We start from the raw sequence: 20,249 nt of genomic DNA, 5'->3' as shown, positions 1-20,249 counted from the left end.
TTCATAAACACTGAGGCAGTACAGGTATGGGGAATCTTTCCTGTACTTCTGAGTAAGCCATTTCTGAGGGCAACAGCAATTTGAGCATATTTACATCTAATCTTTCTCCCTTCTCCAAGGCTGCAGCTTACAGCAGCCTCCTCCTGTAGCTGATGAGGGCTGAAGACAGTTCATTCTGTCAAAATCACTTGGCCTAGTCAGAAAAGGTCATTTAGCAGCAAAGACAGATGTTTCTCAGCTGATATAACTAAAAGGCAAAATAGAGCAAACAAGCCCAAAGACTCATTCTAGCAACAGGGTATCTGCAATGCCAATTTTAGGTATTGTTCAATTTAGAAAGATGTTATTCATCTGACACTCATTTGCAAACTTCAATTTAGGATTAAAGAGCTGCAGATACCATGTGTAAAATTCTGAAACGTACATTCTATTTATTCTTCTATGAAAAGAATCTTTTCTTAAAGCCACATTATTAACTTCATATCTAACCTGGCATTTCAGCTAAACCCCACTCTTCTGCCAAGTACTATGATTTCCAGAATACATTCTTCCTCTTCTCCCTTTACACTCCTACCCATAGATTTTTTGCTCAGCTCTTTAACACAAAAAGAAATTGAATTAAAAAAAAAAAAAAAAAAAGACCAAACTGAAACTGATTATGCACCAGAAATACTGTCAATTACAAAGAGGAAATGCTACACATTTTTAAACTAAACTGCTCAGTGCCCAAGAAGATTAGACACTGGTTACAAAGCTAACACAGGAAAAAAATCATTTCAGGAAGAAGTACACCTGAACAACAGACTACCAGATAAAATTAGGAATGGGCATTACACTCAAAACTACACAAACATAATTAGATCATTTTGACAGAAAACAAAGTTTCCAAAAACCCAAAGAAACCTGGATACCTGAAATAATCCTGCATGAATCCATATACCCTCTCACACCAATTCTGTGCCAAGTTCAGCTTGCACAAAGCCTTGGGGGTCAGGGGTGAAGCACATGTATAAATAATTCCTTTTTGCTCAGCCTGTTACTACTACTGGACAGAGCAACATCAGTCATGAATGGTTTAGGTCTGTCTTATTCTGTCTCAGCACAGAGGGATGGATTAAATGACCTCCTGATGTCCCTTCCAGTCTTGCTCTTCTATGATTTGGAGGTTATTACATCATTTGTTTTATTTTAAGACTTCTCTTGTTTCTGCAATTTGCTTTTCATTTGAAGTCATGATCCTCAATTTCCAGCACAATGAGACAACATGGACATTATAACACTACAAATGTACTAGAAATATTTATAAAAGAAAATTAAGAGGACAAACCAGTCATTTCATAAGAAGTAAAAAAGATACATAAGAAAAACTGTTTCCAAGGGATTTATGTTGATATTTGCAGAAACTTCTAGAATACTGTAAAGATATGTTCACATATTCCTATTTCTGGGGAGGTGTGAAGGTAAGGATGAAACGTGCTATATTCTAAGCAGCAAAGGAGATACGGGCAGAGGAGAGCCGGAGGAGACAGCCAACTTCAAAGTACCATCCACGCAAATACCTCTCTAGGTACCCGCTTCTGACCAAACCAGGCATGTGAGATCACTCCTACCAAACGTATCTCTACACGGCATCATTCTTCCTAGACTACATAACATACCAGAACAGCACCTGTACCCTCCCCTCCCTCTGCATCTAACTTGAGTTGCTCCTTGTACAACCTGTGCCTAGCAAGTCAATTACAGTCCCACCTGTCTGGTGTGAAGATCAATAAATTTCAGCAATTCTCCAAACAATTAACATTTTTGAAAGCATTTTTTTCAACTTCATCAAGGAAGCTTCTTTCCATGATCCACAGAAATGCATGCAATTAGAGACACAGCACAACAAAACTCGAGGAATAATGAGAAACAGGAAACAAAAAGTGTCCAATACAGAATTCATTAAACAGCCACAGACTATTCCACCTGTTGCATTGTACATTGCGTACTCGGAAGACCACAGAGGGGGGAAAAAAATGCAGATATATCCAAGCATCTAGGAACATGAATTTTGATCCCTTTTTACATCCTATTGTTATCCACAACCCAGGATGCTGTTAATTGGCCTAAGTAATTGGTTTAAATACCCACGTCCCATTATAAAAATATACTATGAAAATGCTTAGACACTTACCACAACCAAGAAATTCTTAACTAAAGTTCAAAGCTGAAAAGGCACTAGGGACTTGTCTACACTGAAGGAAAAGAATGCATAATTATACCAATATAACTAGCTCAGTGTGGAAACTTACTCCAGTATAAGAGTACCCTTTCCCACTTAAGCTTACGTGCTTTGGAAGCAAAATAAGATAAACCATGAAAACTCTTATTCTGGTGTAAGTGTGTCTCCATAGGGAGTTATATTGGTATAATTATAGCATATAATTATAGCACATAGTTGTACCGTTAAATTTCCTTGTGTAGACAAGCACTAGGTGCCCAGTCCACATATATTTTCTAGCAAAACAAATGGTTATCAAATTCCAATACAGGCACATAAAATACTTAGCTTTTATTTTTGTTTGATGAACCTTCTTCATTTTAAAGTGATTAATTACTTCAATTAATCTTCCTTGAAAATGCTTTTCTCTCCGCTTTCCTATACTGTAATAGATTATCCTTCTGGTGGAGGCATCATAAAGTAACACTTCAAGAATGGCTGCGTTATCTCCCACACTGATTTAGGCTCTCATCATATAAAGCAAGTGGTGAGAAATCAGGTACAAGGAAGGAATAAGGTGCTGTTTACACATTTGACTGTTAGACTCGCACCTTTTATAGTACATCCCCAGCTACTTTAAACAGTCAAGTGCTTCAATAATTTAGTCTCTATCCTTCTGACAATTTCATTCTCACCCCATTTGCTATAGAAGTTAAAACACTGCAGTCAACCTTGAGGAAGCCATGCTTCCTCCTCCACTCGTTCACACGGGGGGGGGGGGGGGGGGGGGGGGGGGGGGGGGGGAGTACATCTAAAAAATCACGCCACTAGTTGAACTTCAAACTGTAAAAGAGAACCATAAAAGATATACAAACTATAAAACCACAAAAGACTCTTCAGAACCTTTTGAAAACAAGCAATTTTTCAGAGGATATCAAGCCCAGAAACCCAAGTTTAAATTAAATAAATTGTCCCTGTTTGTGAGAAAGATCCCTTAAAAATGGAGCAAACAAATACCAGTTACACCAGCCTCCAAGAAGTGGAAAGGACTGACACAAAGATGTCAGCAAAATTATTAATAGCAACAGTACCTCAGTTTGGGCATTTTAAACACTCTACTAAGAAAGGTTAAGTGACCCCAAAGATAATTTAGGATTACAATAACCATTTTGCAGGACACATAGGTAAATCTCTTTCACAAAACGTGCGTTTTCCTCTTCAACTCTTCTGCAAAAAATTGCATTGCCAAAAAGAGCTCTTCACAGGACAGGCATCCCTGTGCTTCCTTTTGTACTTGTGAACAATTTAATCCCTCGGCATTACATTGGGTTTTATCACTTTCATTTCGGAATACATCCATAGCACTCCAAACACGCCCTGTCTGCTCCCACAGACACCAGCTCTCCTGGGGGTGAGAGACCCCTCGACTAGGCTGCCCCTTCCTTCCTCCCCATGCCCAGCACAGCCCCTCAGCCATGCCAAAGCGTTCACTGGGCTTGCTGCCCTGCGTGATGCCCCACAGACAGACCAGACCCCCTTGAGCAAACCGCCAGGAGGGCTGCCAAGCCGCGGGGAGTGGGACTGTTGGGTGAGGAGGACCACCACCATGGCAGCTCCTTCCCAGAGGCGCCCACTTCACCGCAGCTGAAGTGCCAGCAATGGGCAAAGAGTTTTCAATGGACTGTGAAGCAGCATCTACACGACAAAACTGCTGCCCTATTTCCAAATCAAAAGCTTGCATCCCTGTACAGAAATTGTGTACTTAAGCGTTAAGGTCAACTCATCTGGAAATTCACCCTGATATTTCCAAATTTGCCAGTATGCCTGCTGTGTGCAAATATGCTCGAAAGGGAACACTGACATTCTTACATGAGAAAATTTAGCATATCAAAAGAAAAGCAACAGCAGGAAAAGCTCTGAATAGGCATTATAAAAAAAGGACAACAAAAAAGAAATACATCAGGCTTAACATGAAATGGGTATTAAAACCATCAGTTCTAATGGGTTAGCAGATAACGAGAGGTAAGTTAGTCCAGAACACCAGCAAAAGTCTGGAGCCATTTGCCTGTACGATTTGAAAACACTATCGATGGCAGAAGAAGTCAATTTCACCTTTGACATCAGCACCTGAGCTTAGCAGCTCAGACCTTCTTTACAGCGAGGGGGAAAAGATGGAACTCCAGAGGCATGATTCATCAGACCTGCATTACATGTCTACTTTAGGATGAGATGATTCACACCAAGAAACGACTATTTCTTTACACCAAAGAGACGCAAAAAGATACCGTATAGATGCCTACAATACATATGGGTAGATGAGTCCCACCCTTGATATCTAGCGTTTCAAAGATACTGAAGGCTTATTTGGCCACCGCAATCAGAGCATTCTGTGTAACTATCATCGTGGGGGTGGGGCGGGGTGGGGAAGTATTTCACACTCTGCCTCAGCTTCTTTCCTTTTTAAGAGGTGGGTAACAATGATTCCCTGCTCCAGAGAAACATTGAGAAATTAAATATCTGTCATTACTTACAGAGTAATTTTACACTCAAGATAGTCTCATCATGAGTTTGAGCTGATACAAGCCTGTACCACCACGAAAAGGGGCTGTCCCACCCTGACCCCACTCTCAGCTGAACTCACCTCGCTCTCCCTTGCCTTAGCTCTGTGTTGGAAAGATTGTCCTCCAAGTCAGAGCAGCTCAATGATCTGGCTGAAAACTACCCATTCACAGGTTTTGTTTGGCAGAATCAGTGAGCTCACCTTGTGACCCAAGGGAAGCAGCAGGGAGCTGATAAAAGGGTGGGACTGGTCTTTTCAGCAGAAGTGAAGTCTTAGATGAGCTTCAGGTGACCATTACACTCAGTCTTTGGTGTAAGATCTTTTAGCAATACAAAACTTGATAAGAGTGCCCCAGGAATGTAACAAAAGGCTACAGAAAAATGCAGAGGTAAACAAATCAGATTTCCAAGTTTTCCCCAAAGAAATTCTGGCTTGGTATCTACACAAAAGGTACATATCTATTTAGTCCAACACATATTTTCCTATACATTTTTGTGTTACAACCTTTCTCCTGCTGATTTGCTCTTTGTTTCAGCCCCTGATCCTCAAAAGCCGAAACGAATAAACAGCTGCCTTTTTGAGGAATACCCAGTTGATCTTCCAGTGAATGTCTAAAGAATGAACTAGAATTAAAAAAAATATTCCCTGTTTGTTCCCAAGCAGTAATCTAAAAATTACAGACAAGACAAAATATGCTACTGAATGCTCAGTATCAGATAAACCTAAGAATTAAAAAAAGTCATGTTCATTGTATTCTTTAGTCTACGATGGGATATATAATCCCACTTCTAGGGAGAAAAAAAAATACATTTCTCCTTATTCCTGGCACTCTGGCCAAGACAACTTGCTCGTGTAAGACAGACAACCATATGCAAGTTGAACAACTTCAAGAAAGTCAATTATGTCATCAGAAATTGTAATTATTTGAACTTTCTGTCATGATGCCATGACCAGCTGCAGCCCTTAACAAAAAGCACCTGCATTCTTCCTGCATTTCTTCAAGGAAGACATCAAGACCGAGCAAAGAAAAAATCTAAACCGAATGTTAAAAAGCAGAAGTAGAGAGAAGGAACAAACAGGGTAAGCCATACTCAGCTTTTTCAAACCTAAGACAAATAACTACCACAGGTAAATCTGACATTTTTTTTAAGGAACAAGATTCTTGCAAATAAATACCTAGGTCTTCTTAAATGCAAAGCAAGAGAATTTGGAGACTACCATGCAAGAAGAAATTGGCCTTTGTTCTTCTTTGAATTCCTAAGGTATTTTCCTAGAACAATAGAACATTAACTAACTTTTTAAACAGGCTTTATTCATCATCTTAACAAGCTACATCACCGCAAAATAACAAACCACCATCCTTGGGAGCTTGCTTCTCTCTACACCCCCTATCTCCTGAGAATTAAAAGGAAAAGAAATCTATGAAATGAAATATCAGGTACTATGAAATTGCACAGACTGCATGTAGCATATCACATTCACTATGTAATACAGACAATTACACACGAAGTTTCCTCTCCTCAGTTCCTGTCTTTTCTATACTTCCCACATACACAGCAACACCACACTTCAATTTTCATGCTGACATCTTTTCAAACATCTTTTGGGCAAACACTGAAAGATATTTTTAATTACAGCTGCCATGCCATGTAAAAAGTAAAGAAACCGTGCAGGTCAACATTTACATTCCAGCTTGGTTTTGACTCCTTTGTTTGTTTCCCTCTTTTCTCTTAAGTCTACTGTTACTTTGAGGATCAGCATTAGAGGAATCGGAGGGGGGGGGGTGCGGGGGGGGAACCGCACCATCACCCACAGGTAACTTGCGTGACTCCTCCTATTAAACTGCCAAGTCTTGCCAGGATACAGGGGCTTGCTTGTTTGGGGTTTTGTGGCTTCCCCCACACACACATCTCCATAAATGCAACTTGACCTCCAGTCACTGGACTACACAGGAAGCTGGCTAGCGAAGGCACGTTCCCTGCTGTCACTCCTTCCCCAACAACTTTTGCGCACAGACTCCTTGGAGAACGAAGAGGAGCAACCACAAGTCAGAATGAGGGATGGGTACCAGGGTCACTCAAAAGCTATTTTCACCCTGGAGATATATATATAGGGTCACGCTATATACTCTCACACATCTATAAAATGGCAGAAGACAGTAAGGATGTCTTTCCCATCACTCCAATGATCTGGAAAGAAAGAAAGATACGAATTTGGAGGTAAAAACTGAAGAAGGAAAAAGTAGTATCACAAGACAAAGGAGCAAAAAAAGATGATAACATTTGGATAAAAGAAAGTAGTGTAACTTTGGGAAGGAAAGAAGTAAAACAGAAGCAAATAATCCACAAATAACTCTCTCATTCCCTGCAGGAGAAAATGCAGAGGAAAAGCCTTGAGCAACCATATTCCACGACAGAGCTGACACATAATAGTGTTAGTATCGCCACAAAAAGTAGGGGAATGCACCCACCATCCTGCCAAACATGCGCTAGCAAAGTAACAACTCGCTCAGGCCGTCCCCGACCTTCCTCCTAATAACAAAGCATGTTGCTATTATTATTACTATTATTTAAATGAGCTGTGAAGAACTAAAAGGAGGAACAGGGGACTACACAAAGTCTTCCTGGGGCAGGGAATCCCTTTCTACTTCTTGCTACTTCTTGCTCCGTAAGTGCTGCATTTGGCAAGTTCCCTGTGCACAGCCAAATCCCTAAATGCTAGCCCAATGTATGAGACAACCAACCCATGCACCTAAATCGAAATTTTCTTGAGGGTCTCAATTCATCCAGAAATCGTTCCAATTGTCACCAGCACTCACACATAAAACTCTCGACAGCTTAGGCTGCGGTAGCCCTCAGATCCCTAACTAATTCTTGGAAAAATCTTTTTCTTTCTTTGTAAATGTTGGCAATTACACCAAGACGCTGAGCACTTCAAGACAACTATTCTAAAACACAAGACGGTTTGCTTCGGATGCTGCCCAGTCAGCCCCTCCTCTTTAAAGGAAGAGTTCAATTAAGTTGGGAACTTTTCTTCTGAATGGTTTTAAATGGGTTTTTTTAGTTGTGGTTGGATCTCAGTTAGTATAATTGCTATTTATATCAAAACGTTAAAAGGTCTGGTTATGGGGTTTATTAGAAAAGCAAAATGTGTTTTTAATACTTAAAAAAAACCCACAACAAAATACTTCGTAGCACTGTTTTCCCCTGTATTTGCATACCACATGTTCAACAACAACAGAAAAGGGTATTCCACAGGAAGTTAAAAATCTCAAAAATGTCACTGAAGTAGTAGCTCCTACAGTTTGTTAGCAGGAAAAAACAGGTTTGTGCCAGGTTAGGGGGGCAACTACCACAAGTGATGCGTGTTAGCCTCAGGGTTCAAGAGAAAAAAAATATATAAACTAAAATATAACATACAAGACAAACAAATACAGTATCTCTTTATTAGCAAAAAATACCATTTTAAACATAAAAAACCCATCAAAGAAAATGGCTAGAAATACTCCACATAACGTTGTTTTGAAGGCGTGAAGGCAGAGGGGTCGCACGGGAGGAAAAGCTTCTTCGAAAGGCATCTATGCCACACGAAATATTGAGAACTATTGTTCGAAATAAACAAAACATTCCCCAAACTTGCCCATTCCCCGCGGCGCCCCGCCCCCCGCCCCCCCCGCCGGCAGGTGCAGCCGTGCGCCGCGTCCGGCCGGCCCCCCGCGTTACCTCTCCTCAGGTCAGGGGTGAATGGCTGTCAAATTCTCTCAGGAATGAAAAACTAAAAAAAAAAAAAAAAAAAAAAAAAGCAAACCCACACCACCCTTTCTTCCCGAGGCAGCAAGTTTCAATGGAGGGAGCACATGGCTAATCTACATATGTGAAGGTCAGGGCACTCCAGCCGGGGAGGTGAAGAATGGAGCAGCTCACGTAAGGGGCCGCCTCGCACACCCTGGCCTGCTGCCCGACCAGCGAGATTGTTGAAAAGCAATAGATAGCTTCTGGCAGCAGCAAGGGGAAAAATATTTTGATCATGTGACGCTATACAAGCTAACTAGTTTGCTTCACGTGTGAAACTTTTACAGACGCTACAAATACCACATTTGTAAGCGGCCCCAGCACCCAGCCTGCTCTCCTCAGCTCCCCGCCAAAGCCTGTCACCAGTAGGCCTCTCCAAAGGCTGGGAATTCCTCAACCAAGCAAAACTTCAGTTTACAAACAATTAGGAAAACAGAATATGACCAGCTAACAGCTATCTATGTATTCCCAACACCTTTCACGACCACTAAACCCAAGGCACCGTGAAGTTACCTGCCTCGCAAAAGCCCACCTTTCTGTTTATAGGAAGGAAGGGCTTTCAAATACAAGTAAAACTGCCAAGTAAAATTATTTTGCTATTGCTGGGATGCAACTAAAGCAGCCTCAAACATACCTACCTATATTTGTTCCCGTATTTCTTTAAATAGCCTCCATCTATGACCATCTGTAAGTATCTTAAAACAAGAACAGCTCTAAAGAACATGCTCATTTTTCTTGACTTGGGAATTTCAAGCAACTAAGAAACACTAAACTTAAAAAAAAAAGTATTCACAAAAGCACAATTATTTTCCATAAATCACGCTTGAAAGTAAGACATCAATACTACCATTTCATATAAACAGAATATCCAAAATATTCACAACATGAATTGCTACACAAAAAAATACAGAACTCCATACATTCCCACCAAATCAAAGGCTGCAAATAAATCAGCATATTCCTTTGATGCTGTCAAAACAAACCTCCTTATCTTTATTTTTAACTTTAAAAGAATAAAATTTAAGAACTACAAATCCTGTCCTTGTGCTTTCAAAAGAAATTTTCAGAGCTGATGTTTCAGTGTCTTGCTTACAAACAAGTAAGTCTGACAAGCTAACCAAATAACACGATCAATGTTGGGAACACCTAGTCTCACATCCCATCCAAACAAAGAGAGGAAGGCACAGCGTAGACTGGATACCTTCACACATAACAAGTATTTAGGCTGCCTATTTATTCTGCATGACATTGTAATTAAAACTGCACATCAAACTTGAAGAATTAAATCAAGCAAATGTTATCCTTAACATAGGGAAACTGAGGTATCCAACAGGGAAAGCAGCTATAGATCATGCAGTCAGCTATCCAGAAATCCTGCACCAATTCTCTAATACCACTTTCTTGAAGTCACATAATTTACTTACCATGGCTGAATTCACTGCTTGTGTAAAGAAGGCACTATTCCACTTCAATCAATCTGTGAATTAAGCCATGTCTACACTGGGAATGGCACACATGACTACAATTATGTTTTAAAACAGGATCTCTCCTTTTGGGATTTTCTAAACCAATTTTCTTTCTTTGCTCAAACAAACACAAAAACCATGCTCAAACTTCAAGTCTTTCTGTGAAAGTCAGCTGCACCAGGGACTGTGCTACAGCAAGACAGACTTCTCTTTCCTACCTAACACAGATCACATTTTTTCAAACGTGACCAAAGCAGGTTGTGGAACTATCTACCTCGTGAAAAACTCAGCAAGTTACCTCTACCTTAACAGCCGTACATGTAAACTCCTCAGGAGAGTCTGCTGATGAAGGCTGCTGTTTTGCTAGTGCAGATACCCTACCACCCCAACGGTAAGCTAAATGCAAAGAGGCTTGCCACAACACCTATTAGCCGAGGATGCAATTAATTCCCTACAACAATAGGACTTCACAGTAGACCTGGCCACATGGTCTTTAAAGGGAAATAAACTGATTTGATAACTTGGCAGAATCAAAACTGCTTTGTAACTAACACAGGTAAAAAAATTACCAACATTCCATAGAAACCCCTGCTACTGAAGATTTGTTCTTTGAGTAATTGGATACCTAAAATAACACCAAAGCTCTCAAGGAAAAAAAAATCCTCAGTGTAACAATTTGAAGTAGAAGCTTAGAAGACCCTATTAGTAACACAACACTCAACACTACCCCCTAAAAAAAAAAAGAGGGGGGGGGAGGTTATACAGTAAGTTTTTCATATTTTAATTATTATTATTTTTGACAAACATGCTGAAGAAAATATGTAACAAACAAAATCCCATGTGCATCTGATTTCCTCAATTAAAAAAAAAAAAATTGAGACATTAGCAGAAAATTCCTTCCCCACCCTCTGATGGTCGGAAAAGAGACTGACAGGGGTGGCAGGGGGAGATCAGTGACACAGCCCTACAGGTGAAAGTATCACAGGGCCTGTGACTCAGATAGATGTCTTCATAAACAATTACCAGATCACAAGCCTAAATTCAGTATCTTTTCAGGGGGGAAAGGGGCATAGCAGTTCATTTTAAAATGCAAAACACCATTTGGCAATTGGGCAAGATCAGGTGCAAAATATTAACTAATAGTTCTTGAAACTGAAGAAAGGAAACTAATAAATAGATTACATACTTCTACATATGCTCAGTCCTTCTGATACAGTTACTAAACTCACGATGACTCAAATGCAAGAAGTAATACACGAGCAGATCAAGCACTGATCTGTACTGAAAGCAGTTCCTTACACACACTGCAGAACCATCAAGCTCTGTTTTGTATCCACGAATTGGCTACTACCCATTCAAAAATTCAGCAGCCTCACCACTGGGTTTGGTAGTTTATAAGGAAATTAACTTTTCCACTATACATGGAATATAAATGCACAACGTATCAACACCCTTTCAAATCATACCTGCTGAAAACTTTTACAGGGATTTCACATTGGTTGTAATAAACATAAATGAAACATTTTGATAGTAGCATTAGGATAATTACCTTAGGTGACTCAATTTTCTAAACAGCGGTAGGTGCCTTCAAATGAAGTAAGCATCCTATATAGGGAATACAAAGTTTGCTAAAAGGTACTTCATATTTGCAGGAAGAACAATTCCCATATGAAAAGCAATCTTTAAACAAGACACAACAATTGTGATTTCTGCATCAAATTTGTTCACTTTAAAAATGAAAGTAATTCATCTGCCAGATAACAAAATACAGACCTGGCAGTAAGGAAGCCTGTGCATGCACCCCTGCACACACGCACACACACACACACACAGAGAACATACTTGCTCTCTGTACAGCATATTCATCAGAAGGCAAGTTCTGCAACACCAGCGAAGTTCCCGGGCACTTGTTCAACTCAATTTTCCTCAGAGTTTAATTTCTATGAGAAATCCAGTGACTTTATATAGATGACATTGAGTACATAATGATAAAACAGTGCAAGGAATACTGGAATTTCAGATGATGGTGCCCTTAGTTTAAGGTGACTGTATTGACACGGCAGACAAATCCCTTGTTTCACAGAGTCATTTGTCTCCTCAGTTGTCTGAATAGATGCCTTTAAAACTTAAATTCTCCCACAACAGAACGTGTTCACAGTAAGACTGGATTTATTCAAAAGCTGTAGTTTATGGCACCAAGACCCTCTTTATTTCTAAGAAACCTTTCAGTTGCACTAAGGTGTGCCTGCCTGAAGGAAGGTGTACGTTATGTGCCTCAGTTTCCCCACCCTGCACAGCAGGAAGAATCATCTCCTACTCCAGTGCAAGGGACACTAGAAAGATAATGTAAAGATCAAACGTACTTGGAATGTTCCTGAGAAAATAACAGCAGGTAAAATTAATCCTGTACAAATTAGCCATCTACTGTCCCCAAAATGCACTGTTCACAAATTACACAGATTTCTTGGGATACATTCATCCCTGAGGATCCCCCAACTGCAGTGGAACATCACCCTGGAAAGGTTTGGCCCTTTTTGGAGCTGACATGTTCCTGGTGGCTCACTGGATACCACACTCTCAGAACTGGAAGTACAACAGAAATCCTCCAGCCCACCTGCAACACAAACACTGCAGCACTGTGCCAGCACATCAGCATTTCTGTGTAAAACTGAGCGTGAATAGATATGATTGGACAACAGAAAAATTCAAAAGGTAACCTTATGATCCGAATGGCAAAACATGTATCAGATGTACAGAAATCTTTCATATTTACTAAAAAATAAGATTTGAATTTATTAACAGGTAAGGCTTCTTTAAAATAAAATTTTCCTCTAATACAGTTAGCTCCACAAGATCTTCATGTATTATTTGCTTCTCTCAGCACCAAGCAATACAAAAACAACACTGCTTAGTAGCACTTTTCTATGACTCGTTTCCAAAACAAATTTGAAAACCACTAAGGTATACTTTTAATTTAAGTTTAATTAAAGTCCTCATTCAATCCCACCAAAACATGTATTTAGCACTATGTAAATAGCCCCAAAATTGAAAGAAAAAAAGTTTTTTTTTTCCCAAGTACCTTAATAATCACAATTCTAAAATATATTCTAGCAACTCAGTCTACCACAAACACATGCTACTGAAATTCTGCAGCCTTGAGCATGCATGCACAGCAAGTGTGGCAACACTACTTTACATATCCACAGAGAATCTTCAAAGCCTCCCGATAAATGGCACATTTTGAAAAAGTACAGAAATGTAACTACTTAGGACACAGGTACAATCTTAAAAGACGTACGGATAAATAAACTACTGCCATTCTCATGTTAACAATGAGAATGTCAAAACACCCATGACAAAATATTTGAGGTGCAAAAGAAAGAAAAAGATCTCAGTATTTACTTAAACTTGTTCTCATTGCACGAATTTAATCTGGTTTTAACTAAGATACTATTTCAGAATGAAACGGCATCACCTAACACGCTGTGCTTAGTAATTTCAAAAATTTTATGTTACACGTGTAACTAGAAAATTTAGCAACGGATTAAATGCCTTAGTATTCATCCCCAGATTCAGATCAGAATGCCAGAAAGACAGTAATCAACTACTTAGTTGTAGAATCCTTACACGATGGAGGCAGTAATAGAGTAGACAGGTTTGCATCTCTCTTTCTTTATTGTATCTCATACACAGGGTCCTGCTGTTCAACATGTAGGCATAAGCACTACTACAGAAACCAATAACTGAACACGAAACCACAAAGTGTCAAATATACAGTCATAATATATATATAGATGCTACTAACTGAGAATATTGCTATTTGCTACTTCTAAATAGAAGCTATGTGAATAGTAAACTGTTTATTCGAAAATGCATAGGGAAAAATATATTTTATTCTCCCATTGAGACATCAAGAATCTATTCACCACACTAACAGCTGTTTAATGGCCTTCAGGCACAGGACATGATTCTGCAGCCCTGGCTTAGCCAGAATTCCCGATATGGGCAATCTATTTGGCATAAAAAGAGCTGCAGAATCAGGCATCTTCCAGGTTTCTCCGCTACAAAACAAACAACTAATACACACAAATTCAGTGCAGCTCAACAGATCTTTTTCGTAACACTTGCTATATAGCTTATGCTATACAGGTCCTCCTGAAAAGACCCAAGTCCTCTCTTTGTGTGTAGGTGTATGTAAATCTTAATGTGCACAAAGGGGAAAGATGTATATGAAGCACACACACAGAGGCCAGCTAATGTGTTAAGCTACTGCCGTGCAAATCAGAAGTGAAGAATAAAAGGAGCCTCAGGACTCTAAATATCTGTACACTGCCAAGAAATTAATCAATAATCAAAATAACTGAATGACAAGGTACTGTACTAGCACCATACAACTCCTCCACAATCAAATCAATGTATCCGCATGAGCAGTATCCATCTGCTTTGAAAACCTGTGTTTCTTCAAAAACAAGAGGCCTCTCTTTCAAGCTTTCATCTCACCTCACGATTGGGTAAGGCGATTAAATGACATGGAAGCAGAATTTTCTAAAATAATTTAATAGGCTGGCCAAACATAGAAGTCAGTTCAGAGTGGGATGCCACAGTTCTGCATATTACAGAAACTACCCATGCTAAGGCAAGAATTTCCTGAACAAGTATGTCAGATGTTACAGCCTACTGACGGTCCTTTTTCTCTGTTCGCAGCACAATAGTTTCTTATAGGCGTAGGGGCCAATCATCATCTGCTTTGCAAAGGCACATGACAAGTGAGTATATTCTAATGTGTGTACACACATATATACAGTGTACACACAGATTATTAAAAAAGAAATAAAGAGAAGCCTTCTGTTCAAATGCTGGACTGAATATTCCATTTTTCTCTTTCAAAAAGCAATCAATTACTTAATGATGTAACATACACAGAGACAGACATGTGGGAATTAAAAATAAAAAATGTACAAAAATAATCGTGTTCTGAAATCTAATGGTAAGTATTCTTTAGTTGACAAAATCTATTTTATACATCAAAAATATTACTTTGAAACCTAGGAAAATTTCTTATCTCAATCAATTACTGGTTGAGTGGAAAAAACGTAATATAAAAGAACACTGATGACTTGCCTTTACGACAATTATTTTGAGGAAAATATAATAATAATTTTGGGAGAAAAAAGAAACAAACTGTGCCCTTGTCAGATTATTCTTTCTAACCTGCATCCCAATTCTTACAGTACAAAAAAAGAAAAAAAAAAAAAAAAGGAAATCTGTGAGAAGAGGATGTAAACCCATAAATATAAGGAAGTATTTCTAAGGGTCATACTGAGGACATAATGAATTTACTATCACTCCTCCAATAAAAATAAAATACTTCAAACAATTTCTGTCGTGAAGAAATAGCACTCTGAACTAACATGTACTACGTCTATCTGACGACAATTTTCCTTGCTTTTAAAGCCATAAATTCTGAACTACCTATGTTTAAAAGCAAGCAGACAATGCAAGTATTTTTAAACTAATTATGGAAGGTTATGCATATGAGGCCTCATTACCTTACGGATTCCAGTGACCCTTTTACCAGTGCAAATTAAAAAAGATAAAAATTAACACTCACCCAAAAAAAAATAATCTCACTTCCCTGGAAGAAATAAAAAGGACATGGAATAAAAACTAACAGTGTGAGAGGGGTGGTCTGTTGGACGTAGACAAACACACACACACATATACAGCCCATCCACGGTTTCTATTATTATTTTTTCAGGATTAATACATGATTCATAATATGAAGAAGCTGTATTTTCTCCAGGTTCTGTTCATTACTTTATGGAAAGATCCAGCCGTTTGAGGACCCCAAAAGCATACACCTGCATTTGTTCCTGTCAGACCTCGCTGTTAAAAGCTTATTAAAAGATTTAACAGTTCTTAATAGAAAGATCTTGTTGAAGGGGGGGGGGGGGGACACCATAAAATTCTAATGCACTACTCCATTTAACACAATTCACTTTCCTGCTGAGAATTCAAGCCTAATCTCACTCTTGTGTGGAAAAATAATGAGATCAACAACTCCCGATGCCTCCTGAAGTATGCTAACCATAATTCAAACACAAAAGCACATTTTCCCCCCGAATATCTGGATTCACTGCAGAGATGAAACAAACGCAACCTCTGACAGAACGGCTCCTTTCTCCCCTTCTTTGTACGACACACGGCGGTTTCTCACCGACAGCAGCTACACGTGAAAAAGATTTTTTTAAGAGGCATGCACAGGTTAGGTATGAAGCAAAGAGAAACGTAATTAGATTAATATTTGGATTAATTATTTATTAAAAAAAAAACCACAACAACGATCCAATCCCTTGCATAATATCCATAAGCTGCAACATTACAAAATGTTTTTAGAGGCACGAGCGCAACTTGAAATCCCGAATCCTCGTCCACGCTCTGTTATTACAAGATACTCCCCTACCGCCTCCAATTAGCGTAGAATTAAAGGTCTAAAAAAAAATAATAAAAAAAAAATCGATGCCCAGAAAAACCACGCCATGTAACCGAGCTGAGCGGCGGGGGCGTGGAGGGACGGGAGTGCTGGGGGGAGATGCCCCCGGCTTGTCACCGCGCCGGGGGCCAGCGCGGCCGGTGCCGCTGCGGAGGCCGCGCGTGTGCGCCCGTCCCCCGCCCGCCCGGCCGGCCGCCCGCGCCACCTGGCCCCGCCGGCGCGACTGGCGGGTGTTATTTGTGGCGGGGGCTCCGTGACTGCGCCGCTCGGCACTTCTATTTACATCAGCGGCGCGAGGTGCCCAATGGCGAGCGGGGAGCCAATCAGATGGCAGATTAGATGTCAACTCGGAGGCAGCTGTCTGGAGACGGTTGCAGCCAGTTTACCTCCACAATTCAAATTCCGAACCTGGCGGAGGAGACCCGGCCGCTCCTCGGGCCCGGCCGCCCGGCGGGCCCGGCCTGCCGGCTCCCCGCGCCGCGCCGCACCGCACCGCCGCGCCCGCCCCGGAAAGGCGCTGCGCCACGGCCCGCCGCCCCGCCAGCACCGCGCCTAGCTAGCTACCTATCGATCGATCGATCGACCGACCGACCGACCGGCGGAGTTACCGGGCTGGGGCAAGGGGCTGCGCGCAGGGGTGGCGGCCCGCCCGGTACCCGCGCCCCTTTGCTGATGCCAAGGACTTTAAGTTCTTTTTTTTATTATTTTTTTTTTCGGGTTTGGTTTTCGGGTGGTTTTTTTTGTTTGGTGTGTCTCCGTCCCCCGTTACCACCCCCACCCCCCACCCCCGACTTGGATTTCCGCGTGTTTGAGGAACGAAACGTAGCTACCCGCGCGCGCACCCACGCGCGACCCGCTGGTGGGCGAGTCCCCTTAAGGTCACCGGCCCCAGGCACCCCACGCGCTCCGGCCCGCGCCGCGCGGACCAGGGCGCGGGCATACGCGCGCGCACACGCGCGCACACGCGCTCTTCCCACAGAAAAAAGGAGCCCGGCCGCGTTCCGTGGATCTCACTGCGGTAACTCCACCAGTGACAAAACTAATTTGCTAAGAGCGTGCAACGGCGCAACTCGTCCTGGTTAAAAAATACAACCCGTTAAAAAGAGAGGGGGGGAGGAGGGGGGACAAAAAAAGCGCCCCGTGAAAGATAATGGACGTTATCCCCCGGGAGCCCCCCGCGTCCGACGCTCCGGTTACAAAATCCACCCCCCGCCCCCGTCCCAAGCTGCCTGTCCTCCGGGCCCTGCGCCTCTCCGTCGCCGTTTCAAAGTGGAGGGAAAAAAATATTAATTAGGTCTGAGAACAACCTAATTTCAGCAGCGAAAGCCGCTCTCCGCTGCCTCCAGCCCCGGCGGGGCCGCGCATTGTGCGCTGCTCACCCTTGCTAGGGAGGCAACGAGGAGCACAACTGGCCCGGGGGGGGGAGGGGGGGTGTTAGAAGAAGAAAAAAAAAAAAAAAAAAAGGAAAAAAGGGAAAAAGGGAGGGAGGGAAGGGAAAAAAGTGAATTATAAAGAAACTAAGACCCCGACACGAGTGGCAGGGAGGCGGGGAGCCGTCATTAATCGAGCGCGGGGGGTTTACCTGGGTCCTGCTGATGGCCTGCCCGGTGCTCCCAGGGCTCATCGCCGGGTGATTCCTTTGTTGTGCAGCTGCCCAGGCCGGGTTTGCCGCTCCGTACTGGGCGCCCATGTCCTTGCCCATGCCCATGCCCGCCGCTGCCTGCTGGCTTCCCGGGGCGGCCGCCGCTGCCTGGGGCTGGGGCTGCGGCGGCGGCGGGGCGCTGGGGCTGCTGTAGTCGGGGTAGCTGCTGCCGTAGCTCCGCATCATGGGGCTGGGGGACGTGAGCAGCTGGTTCAAGGTAGGGGTGGCCCCGGACGGGTGCTGGTTCTGCCCGGAGAACCGCGCGAAGCCGCCGGCCGCCGCCGCCGCGCCGGCAGCAGCCTTGCCGAGGCCGGCCCCGCCGCCGGGGCCCATCATCATGCCGCCGCCCGGCTGTCGCGGGGAGCTCAGCACCCCGTAGCCCGCCGCGGAGCCCCCGTAGCCGCCGCCGCCTGCCCCGGCGGCCGCCGCCGCCGCCGCCGCCGCCACAGCTCCCGCGCCGCCGCCGCCGCCCGCGCCGCCGCCGCCGCCGGGGCCGCGGCCGTAGCCCGGGTAGTGGTTGTACTGGCTGTTGGGATAACCTTCGTGGGAGTTTTGCAGGGGGTCCATGCTGTTGGGGGCCGCCGTGGGGTGCATTATCCCCATCCCGGGGCTTTGTTGTCCGCCATGTTGATCAAAGCAAGGCCCGGCGCGGCTCGCTGTAGCGCTGCTGGCAGGGGCAGGGGCAGCGTTGCCATAATAGCTATTGAACTCCGAGACACCCACCGCGGAGGGGCCGCCGCCGCCTCCCCCGCTCCCGCCGCCGCCGCCGCCGCCGAGGCCGCCGCCGCCGCTCCCAGCGCTCGGGGGCGGCTGCTGGGGCTGCTGCTGTCCGCCCAGGGGTCCCAAGCCGGGGTGATCGTAGCGGCCGCCGATGGGCTCGCCCATCTTGCCGGGCATCTCCTCCTCGTCGGCGCCTTTATTCAGCATTTGCTGGGGCTGCTGGGGGGGCTCGGCCTGAGCGCCCAAAACACTGTCTTTTCCTCCATGTTGCTGCTGCTCCATGTCTGCACTGGGCTGAGCAGCGCCGCCACCGCCACCGCCGTTGTTGTTGCTGCCGCTGCCGCCGCCGCCGCCGAGGCTGCTGTTGTTATTCTGCACGGGATGGTGCTGAGGCGGCGGCTGCTGCGGCGGCGGCGGCGGGAATTGATTTAGCTGCTGCTGTAGTGCATGGTGGTGGTGGTGCGGGTGGTGGGCATGGTGGTGGTGGGCATGGTGATGCGGGTGGTGGGCATGGTGGTGGTGGGGCGGCGCGGCGGGGTGATCGCCTCCGACGCTCTTCAGCTTGTGGTTGGGGAGCAGCCCCGTCTCCATAGCCGAGCCCGGGTTGGAGGAGGAGGAGGAGGAGGAGGAAGAAGACGAAGAAGATGAAGATAACGCCGAGGAGCTTCCACCTTCCTTCATAGCCGGCTCCGAGGAGGAGCCGCCGCCGCCACTTGCGTTGTTGTTGTTACCGGCGGCAGCGGCGGGAGCCGCGTTATTGGCCATGTTCCGCGGCTCGCTGTGGTGGTGGAGATGGTGATCTAAATTATTCACGCTGCTGCTGCTGCTGCCGCCGCCGGCCGGACTCCCCTCTCCGACCCCCAGCGCGGGGCCCGGCCCGGGAGCCCCCGCAGCGGCGGCGGCGGCCCCGGCCCCCCCCGGGCCCCGCTCCGGGCCCAGGCCGCCCGGCAGGCTCGGGGCTTTGCCCTTGCTGTTGTTCGCACCCGCCGGAGCCGCTGCGACTTGCGCGGCCATGATCATTGCAACATTGCGAGTCCGGAGAAATTAGTATTGATGATAGTACCTACCAAAAAAAAAATTTTGAAAAAGAAAAAAAACCGACCCCCAGCCTCAAAAAAGGGGGCGAGTAGCGGGCGCGGGGGGTGGGGGGGGAGGGAGAGGAGCGGGCAGAAAGAGAAGCGGCCGGGGAAGGGACTTGACTGAGCCAGGAGTATCCCCTGCGGACCGCTCCGCACGCACCAAATTACAGAAATTTCCCTCCCCGAGTCCGTGATTGAGATTAGAAATGGTAAGAACGCCTTACGGTCTGTGCCTGTTCCTGCTGTGTGATTTCATGTTGAAAGTTTTTTGTTCAGGTTTAAATGAAACTTTTTTTTT

The 20,249-nt window shown here is 44.2% G+C and overlaps 1 protein-coding gene across 14 annotated transcripts in view; it reads right to left on the bottom strand.

The window, feature by feature from the left end:
• ARID1B (AT-rich interaction domain 1B) overlaps positions 1–20,011 on the bottom strand; it is a 335,886-nt gene extending 315,875 nt beyond the window's left edge. For all 14 annotated transcript variants that reach the window (XM_056344131.1, XM_056344137.1, XM_056344139.1 and 11 more), the window contains exon 1: positions 18,093–20,011. In XM_056344131.1, the coding sequence (XP_056200106.1) occupies positions 18,093–19,892 (1,800 nt within the window). In that variant the 5' untranslated portion in view covers positions 19,893–20,011. The remainder of the gene's footprint in view (positions 1–18,092) is intronic.
• Between the last annotated feature and the right edge of the window lie 238 nt (positions 20,012–20,249).

Source organism: Falco biarmicus, chromosome 6, assembly GCF_023638135.1.
Source record: "Falco biarmicus isolate bFalBia1 chromosome 6, bFalBia1.pri, whole genome shotgun sequence".
NCBI classification, from domain to species: Eukaryota; Metazoa; Chordata; class Aves; order Falconiformes; family Falconidae; genus Falco; species Falco biarmicus.
The sequence above is the reverse complement of the archived record's forward strand: the minus strand, read 5'-3'. Positions and strand labels throughout refer to the sequence as shown.